Source organism: Sarcophilus harrisii, chromosome 6 (assembly GCF_902635505.1).
Source record: "Sarcophilus harrisii chromosome 6, mSarHar1.11, whole genome shotgun sequence".
Taxonomy (NCBI): domain Eukaryota; kingdom Metazoa; phylum Chordata; class Mammalia; order Dasyuromorphia; family Dasyuridae; genus Sarcophilus; species Sarcophilus harrisii.
Genome location: NC_045431.1, coordinates 245,608,891 through 245,636,881, shown reverse-complemented (window position 1 = coordinate 245,636,881; position 27,991 = coordinate 245,608,891). Strand labels below are relative to the sequence as shown.

The 27,991-nt window shown below is 39.0% G+C and overlaps 2 protein-coding genes and 1 long non-coding RNA gene across 8 annotated transcripts in view; 2 read left to right on the top strand and 1 right to left on the bottom strand.

Annotated features, from left to right (window-relative positions):
- LOC116419993 overlaps positions 1-17,909 on the bottom strand; it is a 69,289-nt gene extending 51,380 nt beyond the window's left edge. For both annotated transcript variants that reach the window (XR_004230314.1, XR_004230315.1), the window contains exons 1-2: positions 17,821-17,909; positions 17,534-17,649 (exon numbers count right to left, since the gene is read on the bottom strand). This is a non-coding gene — a long non-coding RNA (uncharacterized LOC116419993). The remainder of the gene's footprint in view (positions 1-17,533; positions 17,650-17,820) is intronic.
- Positions 365-24,339, top strand: LOC100928231 (flocculation protein FLO11-like). 5 transcript variants are annotated; one of them, XM_031942973.1, is made up of 9 exons: positions 365-634; positions 7,363-7,500; positions 8,519-8,572; positions 11,112-11,264; positions 15,806-15,961; positions 17,559-19,470; positions 19,579-22,980; positions 23,761-23,942; positions 24,031-24,339. In XM_031942973.1, the coding sequence occupies exons 1-9, from the start codon at positions 476-478 to the stop codon at positions 24,079-24,081; spliced, it is 6,207 nt and encodes a 2,068-aa protein (XP_031798833.1). In that variant the 5' UTR covers positions 365-475; the 3' UTR covers positions 24,082-24,339. The 5 variants fall into 5 exon arrangements, with proteins under 5 accessions (XP_031798833.1, XP_031798834.1, XP_031798831.1 ...); XM_031942974.1 differs by having other exon boundaries at positions 17,559-20,238; positions 21,256-22,980; XM_031942971.1 differs by having other exon boundaries at positions 17,559-20,238; positions 20,338-22,980.
- Positions 24,090-27,991, top strand: LOC116419992. The gene is made up of 2 exons (XM_031942975.1): positions 24,090-24,306; positions 24,397-27,991. The coding sequence occupies exons 1-2, from the start codon at positions 24,099-24,101 to the stop codon at positions 27,576-27,578; spliced, it is 3,390 nt and encodes a 1,129-aa protein (XP_031798835.1). The 5' UTR covers positions 24,090-24,098; the 3' UTR covers positions 27,579-27,991.

Here is a 27,991-nt window from a genome sequence, read left to right as displayed (position 1 = left end):
CGTTTTCTCAATCTTTATCCTTCTTGACCTCCCTGTAACCTTTGATATTATTGACCAGGTTCTTCTCCTTCACATTCACTTCTCTTGGCTTTTGTGACACAGTACTTTCCCAGTAAACTTTAATATGCACTTAAAAAAAAAATATCAAACCACAAATGTCAGAAGTTCATAGGTTCACATTCAATTCTCATTGATGTTCTTTTTCTATAGAAATATTAGTGTTTTTGATAACAGTCAAATTCATAAGATAGAAAATGTAAAAATAATCAACTGTCAAGAGATAGAGCCTGGAGGTCCCTCCCAAGTCCATGGCTCTATGACTCTCGAGTTCCATGACACTATGACTCCAGGATTCTATGATTTTAAGATTCCAATAGAAAACAGAGGACTAGCCGAGCAGCCCAGAGGAGAAGCAGAATGTGACGTGGATGGCGAGGCTCGTCTGCTTCGATTCTGAGCAGATCTCTGCCCCAGAATGAATTCCAACATCATGGAGGCAAAGCCAAGGCCCAAAGAAAAGATGAAGAGGTTTCTAAATCCTCGCCGTAAAGGGAAGCTAAAAATGATGGCAGCTCCTCACAAATGTCAAGATTTTGTGCCAAGTTTGCTTAAAGGGAAGCCAAAGATGATGGGGGTAGGTCAGATCTGTTCCTTACACAGAAGAAGCTGATCATTCCTTTTACTCTTTGCAGATTGGGGATTCAGACTGGCAGGCAACAGGATCACAGAGAAGGGACTAAGTATAACAGTTTTAAGTTTCCTTATACACTATCCATGAGACATCCAAACCCTGATCTTCTGTTTTCTAACTTTAATTTCATTTCTACTAGACATTTAACTGACTAAAAAAAATTAGCCAGTGTTGTTGACATACAAGATGATTAAAAACAAAAAGGTTATGGTAAAAAAAAATCCCCAAACCAAAACCTCTGCCCAAAGTTTTGAGGACCACTTCTTTCTTACATGAAGACAGATTCTATAAAGTTAGGTGAGAGCTCTAACAGAAGAAAATTGTTGTCTCTATACAGAGAGGTACTGGGGGTGTAGGAGATACAGACCCTACCTTAAATTCTGCCCCTTTTAGTGGAAGAAAAGGACATTACGCATTTTAGGTAGTTATTAAGTTCCTACTACTTACCAAAGTGCTGAGAATACAAAATCTAAAGTTTCTCCCCTCAGAAACATAAAATTGAAAGAAGAAGATAATGTACATCTCTCTTAAGTATTTACAAAACACAAGAACTCCAGGAGAGGGAGGACAATAGCAGCTTCAGGGAGAAGGATCAGTTAAAACCTCAGGGAGAAGGCTGAATTTTAGCTGAGTTTTAAAGGAAGCCAGGGATTCCATAGGATAGAGATGAAGTGGGAAATTATTTGAGGAGGAAGAGCCACTGCAAATAAATAGAAGTAGAAGGTAGACTTCTATGTGTAAGGAACAACTTAAGCAGGTCAGTGTGCCTGGATCATATATGTAGAGAGAAACACACACACACACACACACACACACACACACAGACACATACACACACATATGTATATACCAAGACTGTTAAGGATGGAAGGAGTCCTGTTGAGTATTTTAATTTTTTTAAAAACCTCCTTTTTTACCCAAAATTAATAGGGGTTCATTCACATTTATTAGGCAAGGAGTGATATGATTAGACCCTCAATTTACAAAAATCACTTTGGCAACTAAATGGAAGGAAGGAAGATAGAGAGAAGTAGAGAGAGACAAGGTATGATGACTCCAAAAGAGCTCATTGAAATGGTCCAGGTGAGAGGGCCTGAACTAGATTGGTGGCTGTGTGAGAGGAGAGAAGAAAGAATACATAAGAGATATCATGAGGATAGGAATGACAGATTTGGCCACTGACTGGATGATCCGCAGTAATAAGGATGCTCTTCAGAATTATCCAGAATTCAGAAGGGGGAAGGAGATAATCCTATTTCCCTAGGGGGAACTGGCCAGTCCACACTGGTAAACCAACTAATTATAGGAGGACAAACAAAACACTCCACTGTTTCAATAGGACTATTTGGCTTCTTGGAAAAGGTATTTTAAATGTTAAAACCAGGGAATACATGAGTTTATTCTCAGCAACATTATGCAAAGGAAGTATCAGAGGGTCCTACCCCTCTCCTATGCTTGTTTCCTTCTCCCTCTCCCACAATCTTTGCTGTTATTACATGGAAAATGATTCATGAAGATTTCTATAATCTTAGCTTGAGGAGAGAACTAAAGTTAAAAGAATGCTGGCCATAGTGGAGTGTGTGTGTGTGTGTGTGTGTGTGTGTGTGTGTGTGTGAGTCATTTCTTAATTCATCTTACCATTTAGGTCTTTTCTACACACCCTTACAAAAATTCAAATCCTCACTATTTTTTCCTAATTATTTTTTTTAATTTTTATTTTTTGGGAGTGCTTAATATTCATTCTTTTTTTACATTTTAATTATTTATTTTTAACATTCTTTTTTAAAAAATTCTGAATTCCAAATTCTCTCCCTCCCACTTCTCTCCCATTCTCTGAGAAGGTAAGCAATGACATCAATTACAGAATACAAAACATACTTCCTTATTTAAAAAAATAAGAAAAACGAAGTAAGAAAATTATACTTCAATTTGCATTCAGAGTATATCAATTCTGGAGATGAATAGCATTTTTAAATCATAAGTACTTTGGAATTGTCTTGGATCATTGCATTGATAAAAATAGTCAAATCTTTCACAGTTGATCATCATAACATTGCTGTGATTATACACATGATTTCAAGGTTTTCACTTCATTTTGCATCAGTTCATATGGGTCCTGATATGCTTTTCTGAAACCATGTATGTTAAGGAATAGGTCTATTCTCCAAGAGCCCCCACAGCTGTGGATCATAACATCTGAAGAAGTTGCAAGATAGCTTTTGCTGACCCAGCTGTTGCGGAGTAGGAATGAGATAATTTGGAGGCAGAGGGAAGAGGAGGGAGGTCAGAAAAAGCAACAGCTTCTCAGTCAGGTCAGAGAACAGCAACTGCCTCTCAGTCTCCTTGTATCATCCTCTCACGAGGAGATCCATTCTGCAGGTCTGGGTTGGATCAGCCAATGTCAGGCAGCTCCTGTATGCCAACACATCTGAAACTTCATCATTTCTTAAAGTACAACGGTAGTCCATTATATTTGTTCAGTTATTCCCCAATTGATGGTCATCCCTTCAATTTCCAATTCCTTGCCACCACAAAAAGAGGAGCTATACATGTTTTTGTAACTTTTCCTTTTTCTCTGACCTCTTTGGGATACAGACATAATACTGGTGATGCTGGGTCAAAGGATAGGTACAGTTTTATAGTCCTTTGGTCCTAGTTCCAAACTTTCTCCAGAATAGGTTGGAGTCCATCAAGAGTTCATTAGTGTGCCTATTTTTCTTCGTCGTCTCTAGCATTAGTCATTTCTGATAAGCATGAAGTGAAATCTCAGTTATTTTAATTTGCATTTCTCAGTTGTGATTTAGGGCCTTTTAATGATTATAATAGCTTTGATTTCTTCTTTTGAAAATTGCCTTTGACCACTCATCAATTGGAGAATAACTCTTTTTTTATAAATTTGACTCAATTCTATACTCGGTATATATTTGAAAAATAAGACCTTTATTAAAGAAATTTGCTGTGAAACTTTTTTATATTACTTCATTGTCTATGGTAACTTTTAGCATAATGTAGTTTCCCTTATTTCTTTTAATTAATTCTGTTTTTTCTTTTTTTTCCTGAAATCATGATTGCCACTCTTGCTTTTCTTTACTTCAGCTAAAGCATGTTTAGATTTTTGCTTCAGGCCTTTATTTTAACTATGTGTGTGTTTCTATGCCAAGTATGTCTTGTAAATAATATATTGCTGGATTCTATCCATTCTGTTATTTACTTCCATTTTATGGGTAAGCTCATCCCATTTATACTCACAAATATGATTACTGTGTATTTTCCTTCATTCCATTTTTTCTATTTACTTGACATTCTCTCTTTCTCTCTCTCTCTCTCTCTCTCTCTCTCTCTCTCTCTCTCTCTCCCTCTAGTTCTCTCCTATCTCTCCTCAAAAGCTTGTTTTTTCTCTATCCACTGACTCCTTTAATCTACTCTCCCTTTTTTCATCCTTCTGCCCCTTCTTTTATCCCTTTCCACTCCTATTTCTCTATTGGGTAAGTCATTTCTATATACAACTAAGAATGTATATATTTTCTTCTCTTTTTGATCCATTCCAACTAGAGTAAGCTTCAAACATTGTCCATTATCCCATTATTTTCCTCTTCATTATAAAAGCTCTTCCTTGTGCTCTTTTATGTGAGAAAATTTCCCTCATTATAGCTCTCTTCCTACCTCCCTTTCCTAGTGCATTTCTCTTTCTTACCTCTTCATTTTTTGAGATCATTCCAATATAATCAATTCACATCCATATCCTTTGTCTATGTAAGCTTTTTAAGTGTTCTAATGACAGAGTTCTTAAGAGTTATATGTGTCATCTTCCCATATAGAAATGTAAACAGTTTAACTTTATTGAGTTTCTTATGATTTCTCTTTTAAGTTTTCTATTTATGCCATTCTTGTATTTGAATGTCAAATTTTCTATTCAGCTTTGGGGTTCTCACAGGAATGCTTGAAAACCCTCTATTTCATTAAATATCCATTTCCCCCTCCATAAGATTACACTCCATTTTGCTGGGAAAGTGGTTCTTGGTTTTAATCCTAGCTCCTTTGCCTTCCAGAATATTATATCCCAAGCCCTCTGCTCTTTTAATGTGGAAACTACTAAATCTTTTGTGATCCTGACTGTGACTCCATATTTGATTTCTTTCTTTCTGGATGCTTGAAGTATTTTTTTCTTTGACCTGGGAGCTCTGGAATTTGGCTATGATATTCCTGGGGAGTTTTCATTTTGAGATCTCTTTAAGGCGGTGATCAGTGAAATCTTTCCATTTTTATTTTATCTTCTAAATCTATAATGCTTTATTGTTTTCTAATGCTTATATCATAGAGTCATTAATTTCTGTTTGTCCAATTCTAATTTTTAAGGAATTATTTTCTTCAGTGAACTTTTGTACCTCTTTCTCCAGTTGGCCAATTCTACTTTTTAAGGAGTTCTTTTTTTAGTGAATTTTTGCACCTCCTTTTCCATTTGGTCTATTCTACTTTTAAGGAGTTCTTCTCTTAGATGAATTTTTGTGCTTCTTTTACCACCTGACCCAATTCTGTTTTTAATGTATTATTTTCTTTAGTATTTTGTGCCTCTTTTACCAAACCATTAATTCTCTTTTAATAATTTTCTTGCGTCACTCCCAATTTTTTCTATGACTCATTTCTTTCTTTAATGCACCAGGAATTCTTATATTTAATTCTAGTTAGCATTTTTCTTTGAGGATTTCTTTGTAGTTGTTTTCACACTGTCCTCTTCTTCTGAGTTTCTATTTTGATTTTCCCTCCCATCACAAGAACTTTTTATAGTCAATTTTTTTGCTCATTTTTCTAGTCTATTTTTTTTAACTTTGAACTTTATGTTAAAGTTTTCCAGCCAATCTTTTGATTTTGTACTTACTATATGTTAAAGTGGGCTCTGCAACCCTGTGGATGGGGAGGCACTCTCCCAAGCTTCAGATTTTTTTGGGCTGTTTTCAGAGCTAATTCTGGGGGTCTGCAAGTTTCTGGCACTTTCAAAGTAGGTAAATCCTGGGTGAGATGTGGTCATTGTTTCCTAGTCCCCTGAACCACAAGTGGTGGTGCTTTCTTTGCTCTGAAACTATAACCAGGACCCTGCTCCATTGTGACTGACCACTAGAGCCTATCTCCCATCCTGGAACTGCAACTTAAAACTGAGTATTATTAATAGAGTTGCCAACTGGTGCCAACTATGCCCAGTGCCAGCAAAGCATTTCCTGTAACCTCTTTCTGATCAGTTTTCTGTCCTCCTTACTGACTCTGGACTAAGAGTGCCTAAAGTTTCTGCTGTGGCTGCTACTGCAGCCTCTGTTACCAATACTTCATGAGTGAGCTTCAGACAGACCACCAGCCTGATGTCACAGACCTCTCCTGCTGACCTCCTAAGTTTTCTTAGACTGGAAAAATTTCTCACCCTGACCTTTTGTTGGCACTACTACCCCATAACTTGATTTGAGGCATTATTTTAAAGTTGTTTGGAGGGGAATGTTGGGTGACTATGCCAATCTGCCATCTTAGTCCTGTATTAGTTTATTCCTATCCTGATGGGATAGTATAAGAAAGCTGGCTGTCCTACTCCCTGTAGGACATCTCTCCTTAATCATATTATATTAAATAAGTGATTATCAAATGTGATTTCCATCTAGAAACTAACCTTATTTTGAGAATACAATTCTGACTGCCTTACACTAAAAATCTTCCATTATTCCTTATTGCTTACAATAAAATACAAACTTTTTGAAGTGGCACTGAAAGCCTCTAATATTGCTCAGCCCACACTACTCTTGTTTTATAGTTTGCTTTCATTCTGATCAAACTATTTTGCTCTCAGTTCTCTGGATGCATCATTCCCTATCCCACTTTCATTATTAGGATAGAACATCCCTGGACCCTGCTTTTTCATGATAGAGTAAAATCCTTAGCTCCTTTTAAAGAACAACTTACATGCCAATTCCTCCAAAAGGTTTTCCTTGATTCCCCCTCTCCCCAACATTATTAGTGTACTCCTAAAAATTACTTTTTCATTAATTTGTATTTAATTACTTATGTTAATGTTGTAGCCATTAAATATGGAGGGGAAAGGAAGGAACATTTATTAAGCATCTGTGATGTAACAAACGTTGTACTTTAAAAATACTATCTTATTTGAACCTCATCACAACCTGGGAATCCCCATTCTGCAGATGAGAAAACTGAGGTTGAGATTAAGTTATTTACCTAGGACAACAAATTAATAAATATTTGTGACTGTATTTGAACTCAGGTCTTCCTGAGTCCAGGCCCAGCACTTTACTTACTATATTACCATTTATAGTAGCATATAAACATCTTTTGGGCAGGGAAAGTTTCTTTTTCCTGCTTTTGTACCTCCAGAATTGAATATAGTATCTTGCATATACTGAGTACTCAGTGTTTATTATCTTTCACTGAAAATAATTGTCAATTCAAGGTGAGACTCTCTTTGCCTATGCCCTGGCAGCTTTATCCATCTGAGATCAGGTATTTTCATTTCTAATGAGGGTAAGAACTTGATTTAAAAAAGGATAAAAGACTGGTGGATAATATGTTCTCGTTCACTATGGCCTCCCCATCACTTCCACTTATGAAAGAATAATTTGTTTAAAAAACAATTTACTCTTGCACCTATTTTCAAATTTTCTATTTTTTTTACACAGGTTCTCCAGATCCTGATAGGTCTAATCATCACTTCATTTGGAGCTTTTTTATTTTCCAATACCAACAAAATTGGCCTTCCAAAGTCAAGTATCCCTCGTTTCTTTATCACCAGGTATCCATTCTGGACAGGAGCATGTGTGAGTATAGTGAACAGAATAATTTTAGATGAAAAAGCCATTTTGAAATTTCTAGTAGGGCCCAGGAACCTGATTCTATCCATATAAGATGCTGAGCTTGTCCAATTTTGCAAAGGATTATGAAAAGATAAGAAAGCCTGTCTATCTCCTAATACTGGATACCAACAGGATAGAGATTAGGATAAGTGAGGGGTGTCTAACTTATATTCTTTGCCCAGTCCCCTGTCCAGTTTTCCAGCAATCTTGGAATTTGCCATGAACAGCAGAAGTCTCCCCTAGATCAAGGTATAAGCTAGACTTCACAGGAGACTATCTGAGGGATTCCTCTTTGTTTTTCTTCCCCTTCAAAAACTGGGTAAAGAACCAAAGTGATCTGGAAGATGTAACCACTTGGAAGCCAACATTGAGAAGAATGAGACTGGATGGCTACCTTCCTTTCCCATTTCTAATCCGTTCACAATTCTCTGTGTTAATGTTCTGAAGGGACCAACCTGATCTTTCCCCTACTTTATATAAAGACTTTCATGGTCTTGCTAATGCCTAGTTAAATAAGCTAATTCCTACTTCTCCTGATATTGCAAGCCCTTCCCACTCTGATGCTCACATATCTTTTCTGCCTCAAAGCATACTACTATTCTTGACCCAACTTTTAAGACAAGTGGACCACTACTCTCCATTATATCCTATTGTCATCAGGCCCTTTTATATTTCTGAGATTTGATCCCTGTCCCTCTCTGTACCAGGTTTTAAGTATCTTCTCCAAACTTTTCTAATTCCCTCAACTGAAAGAGATCTCTCTCATTTGAAATGAATCTGAAACACTCTGGATTTCTCTTTTGCCCCTATAATATTGTGACTTACATTGCACCCTCCTCCCTTTTGATCCACTGTGGCATCTCTTTGCTGCTTTGAGCTCCTCTGCTGAGGTCTGAGGGTTTGGTGAAGATATAAATCAATAGATTTGTAGCCTCTGGAGGCTACCTGGCATTCACTAACAAATTTATTTTCTTCTTCACAGTATACCATTACAGGAGTCTTTACCATTCTTAATGTTGTGAAATATGAAAGTCAGGTAAGAAAAGACTTGATTCAAATTATGTATATGTTTTTATTCACATGAAATATGTACCCAAATTGCCGGCAACATAATTGTTTCTGTAGCACATCAAATCAAAAATCATGTCTTTCTTATTTACCAATGAGACTTATCTTCTCTACTACCTGATAGTGTCCCATAGAATCACAGAATTTAAGAGTAGGAAGGGATTTCCCAGGTCATCTTGGCCAACCTATACCCTACAGATTATCTAGTTCATTAGTTAAAGATTTCCAAGAAGAGTGTTTAGTATAAACACTTAACATTTGCCTTCAGGAAATCCAGTCTATGAAAAGAGATCCCAATGAAAATCTTATAAAAGGAAAACAGGAGAGCACCTATTTCTTTGGGGCCTATAGCCCAACTTCCATTTTATCAATTCCAGATTATTTTTTAATCCCTAGGAATTTGGGCAGATGCTTGCTGATAGAGCTATTAGGGCTCAAAGAGATGAGACTGTAGCTGTAACGTATTTAGCCAGACAATACAGTACATGCTTAATAAATGTTTATTCCATTTCATTCCAGAGTAATTTTAAACTTGTCTTCAGTCTAAGACTGAATTTTCCTACAAGATGCAGGATCCAATTTGGGTATATAGGCTCATTTTATGGCAAAAAAAAATTTGAGAACAGGGGTACAGAAGAAGAATTAATCTTTCTCTGTGGCAATGAGTAAATACAGTCAACAAATTGGCCTACAAAAGGCAAGCTGTCCCAATATCAGGTTTAATGTACAATCGCGCTTGGTACTTGTCACATTCCCCCTCAATTTTCTCATCATCTAAATTGAGGGGAGTGAATTAGATATTCTCTAAGGTCCTTACCAGTTTTAAATCCTTTGCTCCTATTATTCAATTTTTTTTTTTTTGCCCAGAGATCAAAGATGCACTAAATATCAGTCGGAAAAATCCAAATCAATCTACAAAAAATTATCACACGGTCTACTATTTGCAAGGCACTGTGCTCACTGCCAGGGGTGGGGGTGGGGAGATAGAAAAAAATAAGGAAGAGTCCTTGGCCCTCAAAAGTCTAATATTTTGTTACAGCAGGGATTGAAGAAGGAGGCAGTAAGGGCCTTTATTTTCCCCCTATGTCTCTGTCTCTCTCTGTGTAGCTACTCACATAGCCTTTCAGAAAGTTCCAAATGCCCATTATGTTCTTGAATTGTCTCCCACTCCTAAATCCATACATGGATTTTCCATGCCTACTCTTAATATTAGGCAGAGACATTCCTGACTCTCCAAGAACTAATCAAAAAAGTCTCCATGTGAAAAATTCTTATAAAAAGAAGACCTCAAGTTTTTAAATTAAGATGATTCCTGATACAAAATAGATACAAAAAGCACTGGGGGACATAGGACCTACTTTGGGTCACCCATATCTGGGTGGGCACAGATATCTGTAGGCCATCTAAAAAAGACATATTTGGAATAAATAAATAAAGCAAAGCAGAATTGAGAGAGGACATTCAATGATAACAAAGGTTATCTGGGAATGAGAAAAGGAGGAATTTTTCAGGATAGGACAGATATATTGTAGAGCATTAGCTTTGGAGCCACTGATGCATTCTTATTCCTCTACCTCCATCCATCATCTTCTAATCTCACCTACTCTGTTTCTAGAAGTACTGCTAGGTGGGACAATAGATAAAGAGCTGGGTCTAGAATCAAATTTGACTTCAGACATATTACTTATATGACCCTAGGAAACTCACTTCACCTGTTTACCTCAGTTTCTTCAACTATAAAATGGGTATAATACTATCATCTATCTCCCAGCATTGTTGTGAGGTCAAAATAAATAAAAAATACTTATAAAGCACTTAATATGGTACATAGCAACATATTTATTATATTAATATTTATATTAATTATATTATTATATTAAATGTTCAGTTCCTTGCCTCTTCCACTTTCCCCAGTAGGGTTGTTTCTATCTCTGCCAAATATCTAAGGTCAGATCTGGGACCAATTCCAGTTATTTTGTAAAGATGGGCTAATTAAGCTGCAAGACAGTGAAATCAGGTTTGATTAGTTTGGCCCCAGCTCCCAGAATACATGTATGTGAAAGTTTAACTACCCACAGAACTGGTATCAGCTCCATCCCAGGACATTTCTGTCCTATGGTCCAGTTAGAGTTAAGTTTCCTGGCTCCCTCCCTCTAACATTATTCTATCAAAAAATACTCTTATTGCAGGGGTTCCTGTGCAACCCAGTGGGGAAGTCCCCAGTGGCTTGGCCTACTGGAGGTGGGGCAATCTCCCATAGTGCCATTACAAGCTCTTTAGTCTAAGAATTTGACCTAAAGGCACCTGGAGTCCAGGGTGGGAGGGAGTGTTGGGGGCCTGCCTTGGGTCCATGTGCTGCCTCTCTCAGTGAGTCAGTCACCTTCCTATCACTGCTATTTTTGGGCAGCAGGACAGTGTTTCAGGAGCTCTCTCCCATCAAGCACTGTGAAAACCCAGCTGCATAGGAAAGAACCAATAGCTAAGCATCTGCAATTATTCTCTTTCAGGATCACATGAGTCTTTACATGGATGTTCTCAGTGCCATGGTCTCTGCATCTGGGATTGGCGTCCTCTTCTACAGCTTATCTGTCCATCAGTTTCTCCAATGTGTTCGCCCTTCAGCAGGCAGCATATGTATCATGAGTGAAATCCTTCTTCATGTAAGTAATTTTATTCCATATGTTCAAATCTCTTTGATTTATACTATTGTGCTATAGGTGTTTGGTAGTTTTTCAGTCATGTCCAACTCCGTGTGACCCCTTTTAGGGTTTTCTTGGCAGAGATACTAGGATGGTTTGCCATTTCCTTTTCCATCTCATTTGACAGATAAGGAAAGTAAGGCAAAGTAAAGGGTCATACAGTAAGTATCTGAGGCTGGATTTGGACTCAGGAAGATGATTCCTGACCTTAGGCCCAGGGGAGATGTTCTACACGATAGAATAAAATGTAACTAACCTAACACTCCAGCAATTCAGTGTGTATTCTGAGGCAGCTAGGTAAAAACATGGATAGACTGTTGGATCAGGAAGACCTGCCTCAGGAATTAGTAGCTAAGAGAAGCACTTCAACTTAATCAGCCTTTGTTTCTTTTATCTGCCAATGAGGATAATCATAGCACCTAACTCATAGGGTGGATAATGAAGTTCAAATGAGACAACATACAATGCTGAGATCCTTAAAGAGCCATAGAAGCACTGGTAGTTATTCTTGCTGTTCTTTCTTTCCAATCCAATCTAACAAACACTATATATAAGGTCCTGGAAACACAAAGACAAAAGAATCTCTGCTCTCAAGTTGCTTCTCCTCAACTGGGAGAGACGTGGCCATTTGCGGAGGGAGAGAAACAGCAATCCCTTGGGAGAATCAGGAAGGAGTTCCCAGAGAAGATGGTCCCTGAAGGGAAGTGAGGGATTTTCGAGGGTGGGGGTGACAAGAAGCATCCAGGCATGGGAGGAAGCAAAGGTACGAGTTCAGAAAACAGTAGATGGGCCATTTGAGCTGGACACAAAAATGAATGAAGGGAAATACTATGAAATTGGGCTGGCAATGTAAGGGGAAGCTGGGGAGAGGGGGGAAATGGTTGTTCTATCCTCGGACTGTGAGGGGACTCTAGTGCCCAGAGTGCCAGGCCTGGAGTTAGGCAGACTGTTTCTGACGCTAAACTGGCCTCAGACACACACCAGCTGTGTGACTCTGGGCAAGTCACCATCCTTCTTGCCTCATCTGCATCTACAAAATGACCTGGAGAAGGGAATGGCAAATGACTGTACTATCTCTGCCAAGAAAACCCTAAATGGGTTCATGGAGAGCTGGATACAACATGTTATCTTGCACATAAATGGAAACCACTGAAGGTTTTTAACAGGGGAGCACTATCATCACACTGGGGGTTCAGGAAATGACGAAGGCAACTTTAGAGAAATTGAAGTAGGTCCAGTGAGGGAGTCATTGTAATGATCCAGGGGAGAGACAATAAGACAAGGTACTCCATGAGGATGAGGGAAGAGCAGGCAATGGATGGGGGAGATGCCGATGGGAAAGACTGGAGGCTAGCTCTGCAGCACCTCTTAAAAATAGTGTTTTCCTAAACAAAGTGAAGGAGTTGATGAGATAACCTAGGTCAGCCAGAAAATTTTGAAGTTCCTTTGAGAATAAACACTGTAAAGACTGTAACGTAAATGTGGTAGATTTCAAATGAGTATTACTTAATGACTAACACAGACCTGGATGTTTCTTGACATCAGAGGAGCCCTGAGTAGCAGCCTGCAACTTCAATTCTGGCTTCATAACTGTGGTCAGGCCCCTTTTAAATCTATAAAATGAGGATAACAATATCCCCACTGTTCAAATTACAGACACATAGGAGAAACAAATAAGAGGATAGATGCAAAATCTTGTCTGATGATCCCTGTGTCCTGACAAGTCCCTTCCCTTGGTCTCATTTTCCATTTGTAAACTCAGGAACTTGCACTACATGGTGTTAACAACACAACTGTAGTTTACTTACGTCATTAAATTCGAACCTTCTGATAATCCCATGTAAAGTAGATGCTAGTATCCACCTTTTACATATAGGAAAATGAGATATAGAGATGTTCATTGACTTGCCTGGGATCCTAGAGCAAGGAAGTGTCTCAGAGTTGGGTGTCCCTCATTTCAAACTTCACAATGCATTGATTATGCCATAATTCCTCTAAGATTACTTCTAGCTCCTAAATCCTTGAATCATTTACTTACTCAGAAATGCCTCAACTCTCTATTCTACCTACACCCTAAAATGAAATGAAGCTCTCTGGAGCTCCAATTGCCACAAAATTTCATAATTCTTCCCATGGATCTTACTTTCTCAGACTTAACTTTTTAGATTGGAAGGACAGAAATTAAGCCATCTCAGTATCTACTGGGAGATGCCAGTTTCCTCCATTCTCACTGACCCCCCAGTGTGACCGAAAAAAGTTGTAACTTTTCTCCATTAAACAACATGGCTATGTAGCAAAAAGCTATATGTTGTTCAATCAGATAATTAATTCATTTCTGTGGCTGGTCAAACAAAATTTACCAGAGGAGAACCAAAGGGTCCTCAGTCTCCTGATTTAGTCTGGGAAACTACTTTGACCTCAATCATTCTGTGACTTCTATGAAAAGATATAGAAAAGGTCTCTCTATATATACATAAAAAATAAAGAAAGGACTTCTAAGAATAAGAGGCAGTCTCTGAAGCAGTTCTTCCTGATTTTAAGCCTTTCATGCTAATCTCTCTGCAATGACTCTTCCTAAAGTAACCTTTCCCCAACATTAATTTCTGGGGTGAAGTAGGGGGAGAGGAATTATCATGGAACTATCTAAGGAAGACCTGTACCATCCACATGGCTTAAGGGCTGAGGTTTTGAATAGGATAAGCCCTCTATTTGGGGATGAACTTAGATTGGTTTCAATTCTAAGTCCATGGGTCATAGATATTAAGGGTTTGGAGTGTTGCTTCAGTGACTTTATCCCAGTCCTTGGGCTATGCCTGAATTATTCACTTAAACCACAATTTCTCTGGTTCATGACCCCATACTAGGCCTTGTACCTGGATGTGGGGGTCATGAAATTATGATTTATTATCAATAAATTTTGTTTGATTTATATACCCATTTACATGTCTACATACCTGGGGTCATATAAAAATTTCTTGAGCAAAAAGTGGTCATGAGTGAAAAAAGTCTTCTAAGAAGCCCTGCTCTAAACAACTCTCTAAAACTATAGGTTGCAGCAAAACTGCCTACCTGTATTGTTTAGAAAGAATCTTCTCACCTGAGGGAAATCCTTATACCGATGAAATCAAAATTTTAGTCTCTATTCTATGAGAGCTATGTTTGAAAAATTTGGGAACTAGCTGGGAGACAGGAAAGAAAGTTTAGATTAAATGAACATTTCTCTGAAATGTATGTCTCTCAGGGTTTGGTTAGGGACAATTTGACTTAATAATTGTATTCAAATAACCTGGAAGAGAATTTGACAAGGAAGCCAAATCACATCATGTGAAGTTTAACAAGAATCAAAATGGAAAGTCTACATAACCTTGAATAATAATAATTGCCGTGATAATTGTCATCATTAGAACTGAATAATAATGAAATTCACTGCCTAGTGAGATGGACTCCCAGAGTCTCAATTTCTTCCAGATTTATTATTCTTTGTTAGTATATACCAGATAGGAATTTTCACCAGTATAGGGAAATGTGAAAGAAACAGTCCTTAGTTTATTGCTCTACATGGCCAGAGTTTCCAGAGAAGCTTAATCAATTATCTGCAAAGCCAAAATAGCAAAAGATCTTGTCTTCAATTCCCAAATATTTCCATTCCTTTCCTGCTCACCTTCTGACCTAGATTTCATATCAGAATTCCAGGTCAGAACAAGAATTCCCACAATTCTCATTTCTCATTCATAGGCATTCCCAGAACCAAGACAAGCTCTATGGGAACACAGTCATATTCCAACTCAAGAATGAGTTTGAGAGCAAAGGGACCAAAACCATTCATGGCATTTCCTTGGCAATGGTGAATATTTGAATTTTACCTGATGGCAAAGACTCTTATAGTTCTGTCAAATTTTCATTTTATATATATATATATGTATATATATACATATATATAACTATACATATTTCAAAATAATTGGTTTCCTCTTTAAAAGTATGTATTTTATTTTATTCATGTAAAAACATTATTCTGAGGAGTCTATAGGATTTCACCAAATGGGTCCACAACATAAATTGGCTTAGAGGCACCCAAGTGGTAGAATGTAAGAACCTGAGTTCAAACCCTGCCTTGGACACTTCAAACTATGTCTTAATTTCTTAAGAGTCTTAAAACAAGTAACTTAACCTCTCTCATTCTCAGTTTCTTCATTCATAAGATGGTATCTACGCTCACAAGATAGTTTGTGGATTCACTGAAATAATAAATATTAAGAGCTCTGTAAACTTTAAAAATGCTACATGAATGCCAAGTCATTGTTTTTGCAGTGATGACACTCTGATACCCTATCTGCAATGCACTCATATCCCATGACTGTAGAAGCAAGTGAAGGTGGCGGGGAGGGGGGACAGTGCCTGCCCTACTTAATGACTCTCCTGACATCATTCAGGCTCTGCCCATCATCTCAAGCCCTCTGAAATTTGGACAACTCCATTCTTTGTTCACCTGTCTCTTGCAGGGTATCCTGTCTGTCTTGCTGATCCTAATCATCATCCAATTCTCCATTGCTGCAATAGTCTTAGTCTTGAAGTGTAAAAGAACAGGGGAAAGCTCTGCAGATGAGGCATGTTCCACATCACTGAGAGAACCAAGACAGGCTGTGACATCTTGGAAGGTGACTGCTCTCAGGGAATGGAATGAAGCACAGGAATGCTTTGAGGAAAAAGCAGGGGGGAAGTTATATTAGTAAGGAAGTGGTAGGACATTTTCCACCTGGAAGAAATGTCCACTATCTGAAGCTCAAAGAAGGCTGTTTCTTTCAACTTTCATAAAGATTTCTGTTCCTTTTGTGCTTTTTTTTTCTGGGCCCAGAGCCCACATCCCTAGTTGCCACTAGAATCCTGTGGTTTTAGGCCTGAAATTGGCATTAAGAGAGTCATGGCTAGAATCGACAACCATTGGTTTTATGACTGTGGACATGACATATTTAATTGTCTGTGTCTATATCCCTTATGCAACTTGGGTGCATGAGAAGAGAGTGAATGTTCTTTGCACACACTTCAGAGAGTTTTTTCTTTTTTGTTTGTGAAAAAAAAAACAGTATAGTCTCAGCAAACTGCCCAAGAAAATACAAGAAAAAAATATAAAAATCCAATATTACTGTAACCTTGATCTTGGAGGTAAAGTAAAAATCTAGCACTCCCCTTGAAATTCTTAGATACTTCTATGAATGCTTTTATGAAATGTTAACTGAACATTCAGAATTATTACATAAGGATTCAATTATTCTATACACATAAGAAGACCATGCTTTCAAAAGATAATTAGTGGAAAAGAAGTTGAAAGGGAAATGAGAAAATATTCTGACATGAGCCTTGCCCAAGAAATTCATCCCTCAGTGGCCCTCTGAACCCTGAGCTGGACCAGTTCCAAAATGGTTCAGCTTCCCAGGGGTCCTTGCTAAACCTTTTCCAGCATGGCAAAAATTGCTACAGGTGACATACCATTGGTATGTGCTTTGAAAAGCTGGGTCATTTGTGTCTTTTGAAAAAATTTAGAGGACTGAAAGAGTTGTGCTCAATTCCATATTGTGGGCAGCCATCCATCCACTGAGTTCTTCATAAGTTCAAAATTCTATCCTTCTAAGACACTCAATAGTATGGCTATAAAGTATGGAATCCCATCCGAGGGTGTCATAGAAAAGAATAAAAATAATGAATACCAGCTATTTGATTTTGGCTTATTTATTGCTTTGTTTAAAGATACATATTAAACCCAAAGAAACAGCACATTCTCCTGAAGAAATTATGTATCATTCATTAATACTGCCTTAAGATACATTTTGATGGGTAGAACCAAGTATTAGAAATTGTAAACAATTTTTGCCTTAGTGAAGGGAGAGGTAGCCAGTTGTTCCTTTGGATGAATCTAAAGTAAGTAGAAGCTATTTAAGAGAACAGGGTTGAACTATTCTACTTTACTATATTTAATTTTTTTTTTTTTTTGCTAATAAGTAGTACATAATTGTCACTTCCTAAATACTCTATTGAGCAATGTACTTATCCTAGGGTAGAATATGATCAGAGTAGAAGTAAAAATGCCCTAATACAAAAGGGAAGAAAGGAACATTTGATGACAATAAGGGAACAATTTAGAGAAGGCTGGGAATGTTTAGAAAGAGATAGCTTTGAAGAGGAACTGTGGGAAGGATGATTTTTGCAAGAAGTGACTATGGGGAGATTAATACCTCTCATTTCTGGTTGGCTTTATAGAATGTGTATTTCCGGTCTTCTGAAGTCAAGGAGCCCAAACAAACTGAGAATGTGGAAAACCAGTTGCAGATCCAGATTGAGAAAAATCCTTCTGACAAAAATGAAGAAAAAAAATCAGTCTCCCTAATTAGGGGCTACACTTTCTTTAAACTAAGAGCTTTAGGAAGTCCTGTAACCCGCCCACCTCCTTCCTCTACCCCTCCTCCCCCAACACCTCCTCCACCCCCTCCCCCACCACCTCCACCACCTTCCCCAAAAGTACCAGAAGAAAAGCTTCAAAAACAACGGTGCCCTACTCCAGCTTCTCCAAGTGAATCCTTGCAAATTTCATATTTCTCTGACCCAAGTTCATCAAGTGCATTGACACAAGGATCATCTTTCTTAGAACCATGCTCAATAGACAAATCTGTGCAAGTTTCCTCATATTCAGATCTAAGTTCAGGAGGAGAACTGACAGAATTTCCTCCTTCATCCAGCACAAGTTCAGTTAGTGAATCCACAAAATGTCTCTCTACCTCCAGCTCAGAAGATGCCAATATTTGTCCCAAACTACCATCAGTGAGCATATCTGTGCAATTTCCTTCTGTCTCATGCACTACATCAAGAGAATTTGTAGGTGCCAAACGTTCAAGCATCCGTTTTGGGACCAAATCTGTGCAATGTCCTCCTATCTCAGGTACAACTACCCCAACAGAAACAGACAATGAAGATTTCCTGACCAAATGTTTGCAACTTCCTAATGTCTCATACACAATTTCTTCAACAGATGCTTTGGATACTTCAGATCATTTTGCACTGACCAAATCTGTACAATTTCCCTCTGTCTCATGCACAAATACATCAATAGAATGCATAGATGCATCTGACTTTGCACTGACCAAATCTGTGCAATTCCCTTCTCTATCATGCATGGCTACATCAACAGAAGATGAATCTTCAGGCCTCCTATCACGGACAAAATCTGTGCAATGTCCTTCTGAATCAGGCATAGCTACATCAAAACTGACCAAGGCTATGCAATTTCCTTCTAACTCGTGCATGGTTACAACAGAAGACAGCACACCTCCAGGCCTACTTGTACTAAGCAAGTCTATACAATTTCCTCCCTTCTCAAGCAGAACTACATCACCAGAAATCATAGATGCCGCACCTTCAGGCCAACTTGTACTGTCCAAATCTGTGCAATTCCCTTCTACCTCAGGCACAATTACACCAACAGAAAGTTTTCCTCCATCCCATTTCAGTTCACTGCGTCCAACTATGATAGATGCCACACCTTTCAGCTCATGGGACCATTCTTCAACTCTGAAATCTCCACCTCTCTCGCTCCCATCTACACGGAGGGCTACACCAGAAGCCACAGAAAGTGTTCCTCCATCCCATTTCAGTTCAATGCGTCAATCTGTACTAGATACCACAGCTTACGGCTCACTTGACCTAACTACATCTGTGTTATCTCCACCTCCCTCGGTTCCAGCTACACGAAGGGCTACACCAGAAGCCACAGAAAGTCTTCCTCCATCCCATTTCAGTTCAATGCATCAAACTATGATAGATGCTACACCTTATGGTTCACTTGATATAACTACATCTGTGAAATCTCCACCTCCCTCAGAGCCAGCTACACGAAGGGCCACACCAGAAGTCACAGAAACTATTGTACCATCCCATTTTGGTTCAGTGCATCAATCTATGATAGCTGCCACACCTTATAGCTCATTTGACCGAACTACATCTATGAAATCTCCACCTCCCTCGGTTCCAGCTACACAAAGAGCTACACCAGAACCCACAGAAAGTCTTCCACCATCATCCCATTTTGGCTCAGTGCGTCAATCTATGCTAGCTGCCATGCCTTTTGGCTCACTTGATGTGACTACATCTGTGAAATCTCCACCTTCCTCGGTTCCAGGTACACGTAGGGCTACACCAGAAATTCCAGAAAATCAAACCATGGAAGATGCCTCACTTTCAGGCCTTGCTGCACTGACTAAATCTATTCAATTTCCTTCTATCTCAGGCATGGCTATGCTAACCGAAGTCCCAGAAAATCAATCTCTGGAAGACACCACGGGCCTACTTGAGCTGAACAAAGCTATACAATTTCCTTCTCTCTCAAGCAGAGGCACATTAGGAGAAGTTCCAGAAAGTCTTCCACCATCCCATTTCAGTTCAATGCGTCCACCTATGATAGATGCCACACCTTATGGTTCACTTGACTTAACTCTGAAATCTCCACTTTCCTCTGTCCCAGTTACTCGAAGGACTACACCAGAAGCCACAGAAAGTCTTCCACCATCCCATTTCAGTTCAATGCGTCAATCTATGGTACCTGCCACACCTTTCGGGTCACTTGATCGAACTGTGAAATCTCCACCTCCCTCAGTCCCGGCTACACGAAGGGCTACACCAGAACCCACAGAAAGTCTTCCACCATCCCATTTCAGTTCAATGCGTCAATCTATGGTACCTGCCATACCTTTTGGCTCACTTGACCGAACTACATCTCTGAAATCTCCACCTCCCTCAGAGCCAGCTACACGAAGGGCCACACCAGAAGCCACAGAAAGTCTTCCACCATCCCATTTTGGTTCAGTGCGCCAATCTATGATAGCTGCCACGCCTTTTGGCTCACTTGACCTAACTACATCTGTGAAATCTCCACCTTCCTCAGTCCCAGGTACACGTAGGGCTACACCAGAAATTCCAGAAAATCAAGCCATGGAAGATGCCCCACTTTCAGCACTCACTAAATCTGTTCAATTCCCTTCTATTTCAGGCATGGCTATGCCAACAGAAGTCCCAGAAAATCAGCCTGGGGAAGATACCACACCTGCAGGCATACTTGCGCTAACCAAGGGTATACAATTTCCTTCTATATCAAGCAGAGGTACATCAGCCGAAATCCCAGAGAGTCTTCCACCATCCCATTATAGTTCAATGCGTCCAACTATGATAGATACCACATCTTATAGCTCATTTGACCGAACTACATCTGTGAAATCTCTACCTCCCTCAGTCCCAGCTATACGGAGGGCCACACCAGAACCCACAGAAACTATTGTACCATCCCATTTTGGTTCAATACGTCAATCTATGGTACCTGCCACACCTTATATGTCATTTGATCGAACGTCATCTGTGAAATCTCCACCTCCTTCAGTCCCAGCTACACGAAGAGCTACACCAGAACCCACAGAAAGTCTTCCACCATCTCATTTCAGTTCAATGCGTCAATCTATGGTACCTGCCACACCTTATATGTCATTTGATCGAACTGTGAAATCTCCACCTCCCTCGGTTCCAGCTACACGAAGAGCTACACCAGAACCCACAGAAAGTCTTCCTCCATCCCATTTCAGTTCAATGCGTCAATCTATGCTACCTGCCACACCTTTTGGCTCACTTGATCGAACTGTGAAATCTCCACCTCCCTCAGTCCCGGCTACACGAAGGGCTACACCAGAACCCACAGAAAGTCTTTCACCATCCCATTTCGGTTCAGTGCGTCAGTCTATGATAGCTGCCATGCCTTTTGGCTCACTTGATGTGACTACATCTGTGAAATCTCCACCTTCCTCAGTCCCAGGTACACGTAGGGCTACACCAGAAATTCCAGAAAATCAAGCCATGGAAGATGCCGCACTTGCAGACCTTCTTGCACTGACTAAATCTGTTCAATTTCCTTCTATCTCAGGCACAGCTATGCCCACAGAAGTCCCAGAAAATCAGCCTGTGGAAGATACCATACCTGCAAGCCTACTTGCGCTGACCAAGGGTATACAATTTCCTTCTATATCAAGCAGAGGTGCATCAGCCGAAATCCCAGAGATTCTTCCACCATCCCATTATAGTTCAATGCGTCAATCTATGATAGATGCCACACCTTATAGCTCATTTGACCGAACTGCATCTGTGAAATCTCCACTTTCCTCTGTCCCAGCTACACGAAGAGTCACACCAGAAGTCACAGAAAATTTTCTTCCAACCCATTTTGGTTCAGTGCGTCAGTCTATGATAGCTGCCACACCTTATAGCTCATTTGATCGAACTTCATCTGTGAAATCTCCACCTCCCTCAATCCCAGCTACACGAAGAGCTACACCAGAACCCACAGAAAGTCTTCCTCCATCCCATTTCGGTTCAGTGCGTCAATCTATGATAGATGCCACACCTTATAGCTCATTTGACCGAACTATATCTGTGAAATCTCCACCTCCCTCAATCCCAGCTACACGAAGGGCTACACCAGAAGCCACAGAAAGTCTTCCTCCATCCCATTTCGGTTCAGTACGTCAATCTATGATAGCTGCCACGCCTTTTGGCTCACTTGACCTAACTACATCTGTGAAATCTCCACCTTCCTCGGTCCCAGGTACACGTAGGGCCACACCAGATATTCCAGAAGATCAAGTCCTGGAAGATGCCGCACTTGCAGACATTCTTGCACTGACTAAATCTGTTCAATTTCCTTCTATCTCAGGGATGGCTATGCCCACAGAAATCCCAGAAAATCAACCTCTGGAAGATACAACGGGCATACTTGCCCTAAGTAAGGGTATACAATTTCCTTCCATATCAAGCAGAGCTGCATCCGAAATCCCAGAAAGTCTTCCATCATCCAATTTCAGTTCAGTGCGTCAATCAGTGGTAGATGCCACACCTTATGGCTTACTTAACCTGATTACATCTGTGAACTCTCCATCTTCCTCTGTCCCAGCTACACGAAGAACTACAGCAGCAGTCTCAGAAAATCTTCCACCATCCCATTTTGGTTCAATGCGTCAATCTATGATAGATGCCACACCTTTTGGTTCACTTGACCTATCTAGATCTGTGAAATCTCCACTTTCCTCTGTCCCAGCTACACGAAGGGCTACACCAGAAGTCACAGAAAATTTTCCTCCATCCCATTTTGGTTCAATGCGTCAAACTATGGCAGATACCACACATTTTGGTCCAGTTGACCTAATAATAGCAGTGCAATCTCCATCTGCATCTGTCCTAACTACACAAGGGTCTATAGCAACTGAAGTCCCAGAAAATCAATTCATGGAAGATTCCATACTTTCAGGCCGCCGTGCATTGACCAAAGCTATTCAATTTCCTTCCATCTCAGGCCCAGCTACACCAATAGAAGTCTCAGAAAATCAATCCACTGAAGATGTCACACTTTCAGGCCCTCTTGTACGGTCCAAATCTGTGCAATTTCCTTCTATCTCAGGCACAGCTACACCTACAGAAGTCCCAGAAAATCATCTTCTATCCAATTTCAGTTCAATACCACAATCTATGGAAGATGCCACACCTTTTGACTTATTTAACGTGACTTCATCTGTGCAATCTCCACGTTCTTCTGTCCCAGTTCCACGAAGATCTACACCAACAGAATTCAGAGAAAATCGTCATCTATCCACTTTCGGTTTGTTGACTCATTCCACTGAAATTGCTCCACTTTTACACTTTATCTTATCTATGCAATCTCTAATTTTCTCTGTCCCAACTACACCAAGGATAATCACAGAAAATTCTCATCCATCCAATTTAAGTTCATTGACTCATTCCACTGAAATTGCTATACCTTTACACTTAATTGACCTGACCACACTTGTATTCATAGAAGCAGTACCTTTTACATCTACACAATCTCTATTTACTTCTGTCCCAACTGTTCCAAGAGAACTCTTGGAAGATCCTCATTTATCCATTTTAATCACATCATCTCAGTCTACTGAAATTGCCACCCCTTTTGGCTTACTTGACCTTGTCTCATTTTCACAATCTCCACATTCTTCTGTCCTGACAACACTAACAGAGGTCTCAGAAAGTCCTCCTTTATCCAATTTAAGTCCATTTATTCAATCTATTGAAGGTACCACACATTCAAGCCCAAGTTTTCTGATCAAATCTGTGCAATTTCCTTCTCTCTCAGACACAGTTACCTCAACAAAAATCCCAGGTAATCCTTTTCCATCCAAATTCAATTCAATGACTCAATCTATGGAAGATGCCACATCTTTAGGCCCATTTTCACTGACCAAATTTATACAGTTTCCTTCTATCTCAGGCTCAGTTACCTCAACAGAAGTCCCAGGAAATCCTCTTCCATCCAATTTCAGTTCAATGACTCAATCTATAGAAGACGTCACACCTCCAAGCCCAAGTTTGCTGACCAAATTTGTGCAATTTCCTTCTATCTCAGGCCCGGCTACCTCAACAGACATCTCAGGAAACCCTCCTCCATCCAATTTCAGTCCAATGACTCAATCTATGGAAGATGCCACTCCTTCAAGTCCACGTTTGCTGACCAAATCTGTGCAATTTCCTTCTGTCTCAGGCTTGGCTGCCTCAACAGAAGATTCAGGAAATCCTCCTCCATCCAATGTAAGTTTAATGACTCAATCTGTGGAAGATGCCACACCTTCAAGCCCACTTTCGCTGACCAAATCTGTGCAATTTCCTTCTATCTCAGGCCCGGCTATCTCAACAGAAGTCTCAGGAAATCCTCCTCCATCCAATTTAAGTTCAATGACTCAATATATGGAAGATGCCACACCTTCAAGCCCACATTTGCTGACCAAATCTGTGCAATTTCCTTCTATCTCAGGCCCAGCCATCTCAAGAGAAGTCTCAGAAAATCCTCTTCCATCCAATTTAAGTTCGATGATTAAATCCATGGAAGAAGAGAGACCTTCAGGCCTACTTGCCCTGAACAAATCTGTGCAACTTCCCTCTTTCTCAGGGCCAAGTAAATCAAATAAAATCATACAGATTCTCCCTTTCTCTTCCAAATCAAATTCACTCACAAGCAAATCTGTGCATTTTCCCTCTTTTTCAGGTCCAAGTGCACCAATAGCTGAAGTTCCCTCTTTCTCTGCACTGAGCTCATCAAAGGAATCCACAAAACTTCTAATTTCTGCAAGTAAATCTATACAATTCCATTCTTTCTCAGATTCTGTTCCAGCAAGTAAATTTGTAATAGGTCCCTTTCCCCCTGACTCAAGTTCATCAAGGGAACACATAGATGTTCCTTCTTTTGGATCTATTGCAATAAGCAAATCTTTGCAAGTATCTTTCTTGATTTCAAGTTTAGTCAAAGAATATATAGAGAGTCCATCTTTGCTAAGATTAAATTCAGGGCCAAAAGTAAAAAAAGATCATTCTCCCTCTGTTCCAATTTTATCAAAAGAATCCAGAGGAGCTCATTTTTCATATAGCCTAATTTCAGAAAACAAAGGCATGCAGGTTCCTCATGTTGAGATTTTTTTTTCAGATAAAGCTATCCAAATTCCCTCTATATGTGAAATACATTTAGTGAATGACTCTGCAGAAGTTCTGTGTGCATTCAGCTCAAGTCAATCAGGAGAATTTATACAATATCCCATTGCAGTTAGAATAATTTTAGAAAGCAAATCAATGCAAGTTCCTTTTTCTGCTGCTATATTTTCTTCAAGTAAATCTATAAAATTTTCTTGCTACAGTGAAATTTCAATGACACAATATACACAAGGTCTTTCATTTTTTGATTCAATGTCAAGTGAATGCATGGAAGTTCAATCTTTCTCAGTTCCACTTTCATCAAACAAATCCATACAAATTCCTTATTTCCCTGAGTCAAAGTCATTAAAAGAAGACATATACTTTCTCTCAACCTACCATACTATTGCTGTGAACAAACTGATGAAAGTATGTTTCTTTTCTGATATAAGTCCATCTTCTCCACACAGAGAAGTTACAGCTTTGCCAGGTCCACTTTTATCAAGAGAATCCAAGTTTCCCTTGAATTTTGTTGCCATTTTAAGCCTCAGGCTTATTCGATTTCCTTCATTTTCTGATCTAAGTTCATCAGACACATGTACACAAGAACTCCCATCTCTTCGAGTTACAGTTTCATCACAAGAATCTAGAAATGTTTGTACTTTCTCTGAAACTAATTCGCTGACAGAAGCTGCTGCAGTTCCCTCTACTTATGGTGGCCTCATATTTGCCAAGTCTACACGAGTTTCTTTTATTTTTGTCTTAAGTTCATCAATAGTAGTAACAGAAAAATTTATATCCTTCCCAGACTCACTTTTATCAAAGGAATCAATAGAACACAACTCCAATTTTGTTATTAACTCACTTAGTAAACACACACACATTCCTTCTATATCTTACCCAAGTTTATTAAATGTAAATACAGAAGTTTCATCTTTCTTGCTTCCATTTTATCCAATAGAATCCAGGCAATTTTCTGATTCCTCTGACTCACTTTTACTGAGAAAAGATAAACAAATGTATTCTATCAATGGACCTGTTTCAGATAGACAATGCACACAAATTTCTCACTCTTCTAATAAAAGTTTACCAACAGAAATTTTACAATTACTGAGAGAAAAAACAAATTTGCCTTCTAGTCATAGATCTGTTTCAGTGAGACAATTCACGCAAACTTCTCATTTTTCTGATAAATGCTTACCAACAGAAAATTTACAGATTCTCTCCATTGACTTTGATGTCAGAGTGAGCAACTTGACACAACTTTCTTCTCTGTCTGATGCAAGTTCATCAAATGAATGTATAAAAGAGGTTATACCTTTTCCAGTGCCACTAAAATTGAGAGAATCCAATCTCTCAAATCTTGGTGTTAATTCAGGCAACAAGCTCACACAAATTCTTTTTATCTTTGATCCAAGTTCATTACATATGAACACACCTTCATCTTTCTTGCTACCATTTTATCCAATAGAATCCAGGAAATTTTCTGATTTCTCTCTGATGAGTCTCCTAAGAGAAAACATGCAAATTCCTTCTATCCTTGGAACTATTTCAGTGAACAAATGCACAGTATTTTCTCACTCTTTTGATAAACGTTTGCCGATAGAAACTTTACAAGTTCCCTCTACCCTCCTTGTTATCACAGTGAGCAAATCAATACTACAACCCTCCTTCTCTAGAACAAGTTCATCAACTGTATGTGTAAGAAAAGTTCTTTGTTTGGCATGTTCTCTTTTACCAAGAGAATCCTTCCAAAATCCCTCAAATCTTGGTGTGATTTCAGTCATCAAGCTCACAAAATTTCCTTCTTTCTCTGACCCAAGTTCAATGAATGCCAAAACAGAAATTATATTTTTCTTGCTTCCATTTTGTCCAAAAGAATCCAAGCACTTTTCTGATTTCTCTGACACAATGCCACCAAGAGAAAATGTACAAATTCCCTCTATACTTGGATCTCTTTCAATGAGTAAATGTACACAATTTTCTCATATCTCTGATAAAAGCTTACCAACAGGAACTTTACAACCCTCTACCCACCTTGCTGTCACAGTGAACAAATTAATGCAACATACTTTATTCTTTGATGAAAGTTCATTAGCTGTAAGCATAGAAGAAGTTATACCTTTCCCATCCCTTCCAAAATCAAAGGAATCAATACAACATCCCTCAAACTTTGGTGATATGTTAGTCAGTAAGTCTGTCCAGTTTTCTTCTTCCTCTGTTCTAAGTTCATTGAATATAAATATAAAAGTAGTTTCATCTTTCTTGCTTCCACTTTGTCCAAAAGAATCCAGGAAGTTTTTTGATTTCTTAAATATGAGTTTCTCTGGAGAAAATAGGCAAATTCTATCTATTCTTGGACTTATGACAGTAAGCATAGACACACAATTTTCTCACTACTGTAAGAAAACTTTACCAACAGAAACTTTAAAAGTTCCCTCTATCAACCCTGCTGTCACAGAAAGCAAGCCAATACAACCTACCTACTTCTCTGATATGTCTTTCCTGGATTCATTAAAATCAAAGGAATCCATCCAACATCTCTCAAAATTCGGTGGTATTTCAGTTAACAAGTCCACCCAATTTTTTTCTTTCTTTGTCCCAAGTTCATTGAATGTAAACACAGAAGAAGTTCCATCCTTCTTGCTTCCATTTTGTCAAACAGAATCCAAGCACTTTTCTGATTTCGACACAAGTTTACTGAAAGACGACACACAGAGGCTTTCTATCCTTGCACCTATTTCAGTGAGTAAATGCACATAATTTACTCACTCATCTTGTTAAACTTTTAAAAGTTTAACAACAGAAGTTTTACAAGTTCTTTCCACCCATCTTGCTGTCACAAAGAGCACATCTACTTCTTTGATTTAAGTTCATCAGCTATAAATGCAGAAGTAGTTATGTCTTTCTCAGGCCAACATAAATCACAGAAATCTATACAAGATCATGCAAACCTTGATATTATTTCAGTGAATAAGTCCACCCAAGTTTCTTCTTCCTCTGTCCCAAGTTCATTGAATGAGAGCACAAAAGAAATTTTACATTTCTTGTTTCCATTTTGTTCAGTAGAATCCAGGCAGTTTTCTGATAGCTCTGATACTTGCCTACTAAAAGAAGACTCACAAAAACCTCCTAACCTTGGAACTCTTTCATTGAGCAGCTGCACACAACTTTCT

Coding starts and splice junctions, on each gene's coding strand:
- LOC100928231 (XM_031942970.1), top strand. CDS start 476: ATGAATTCCAACATCATGGAGGCAAAGCCAAGGCCCAAAGAAAAGATG. Junction 8,573..11,111: donor TTGTGAAATATGAAAGTCAG/GTAAGAAAAGAC, acceptor ATTCTCTTTCAG/GATCACATGAGTCTTTACAT. Junction 15,962..17,558: donor AGGCTGTGACATCTTGGAAG/GTGACTGCTCTC, acceptor TTGGCTTTATAG/AATGTGTATTTCCGGTCTTC.
- LOC116419992 (XM_031942975.1), top strand. CDS start 24,099: ATGGAAGATGCCACACCTTCAAGCCCACATTTGCTGACCAAATCTGTG. Junction 24,307..24,396: donor TCCCTCTTTCTCAGGGCCAA/GTAAATCAAATA, acceptor CCTCTTTTTCAG/GTCCAAGTGCACCAATAGCT.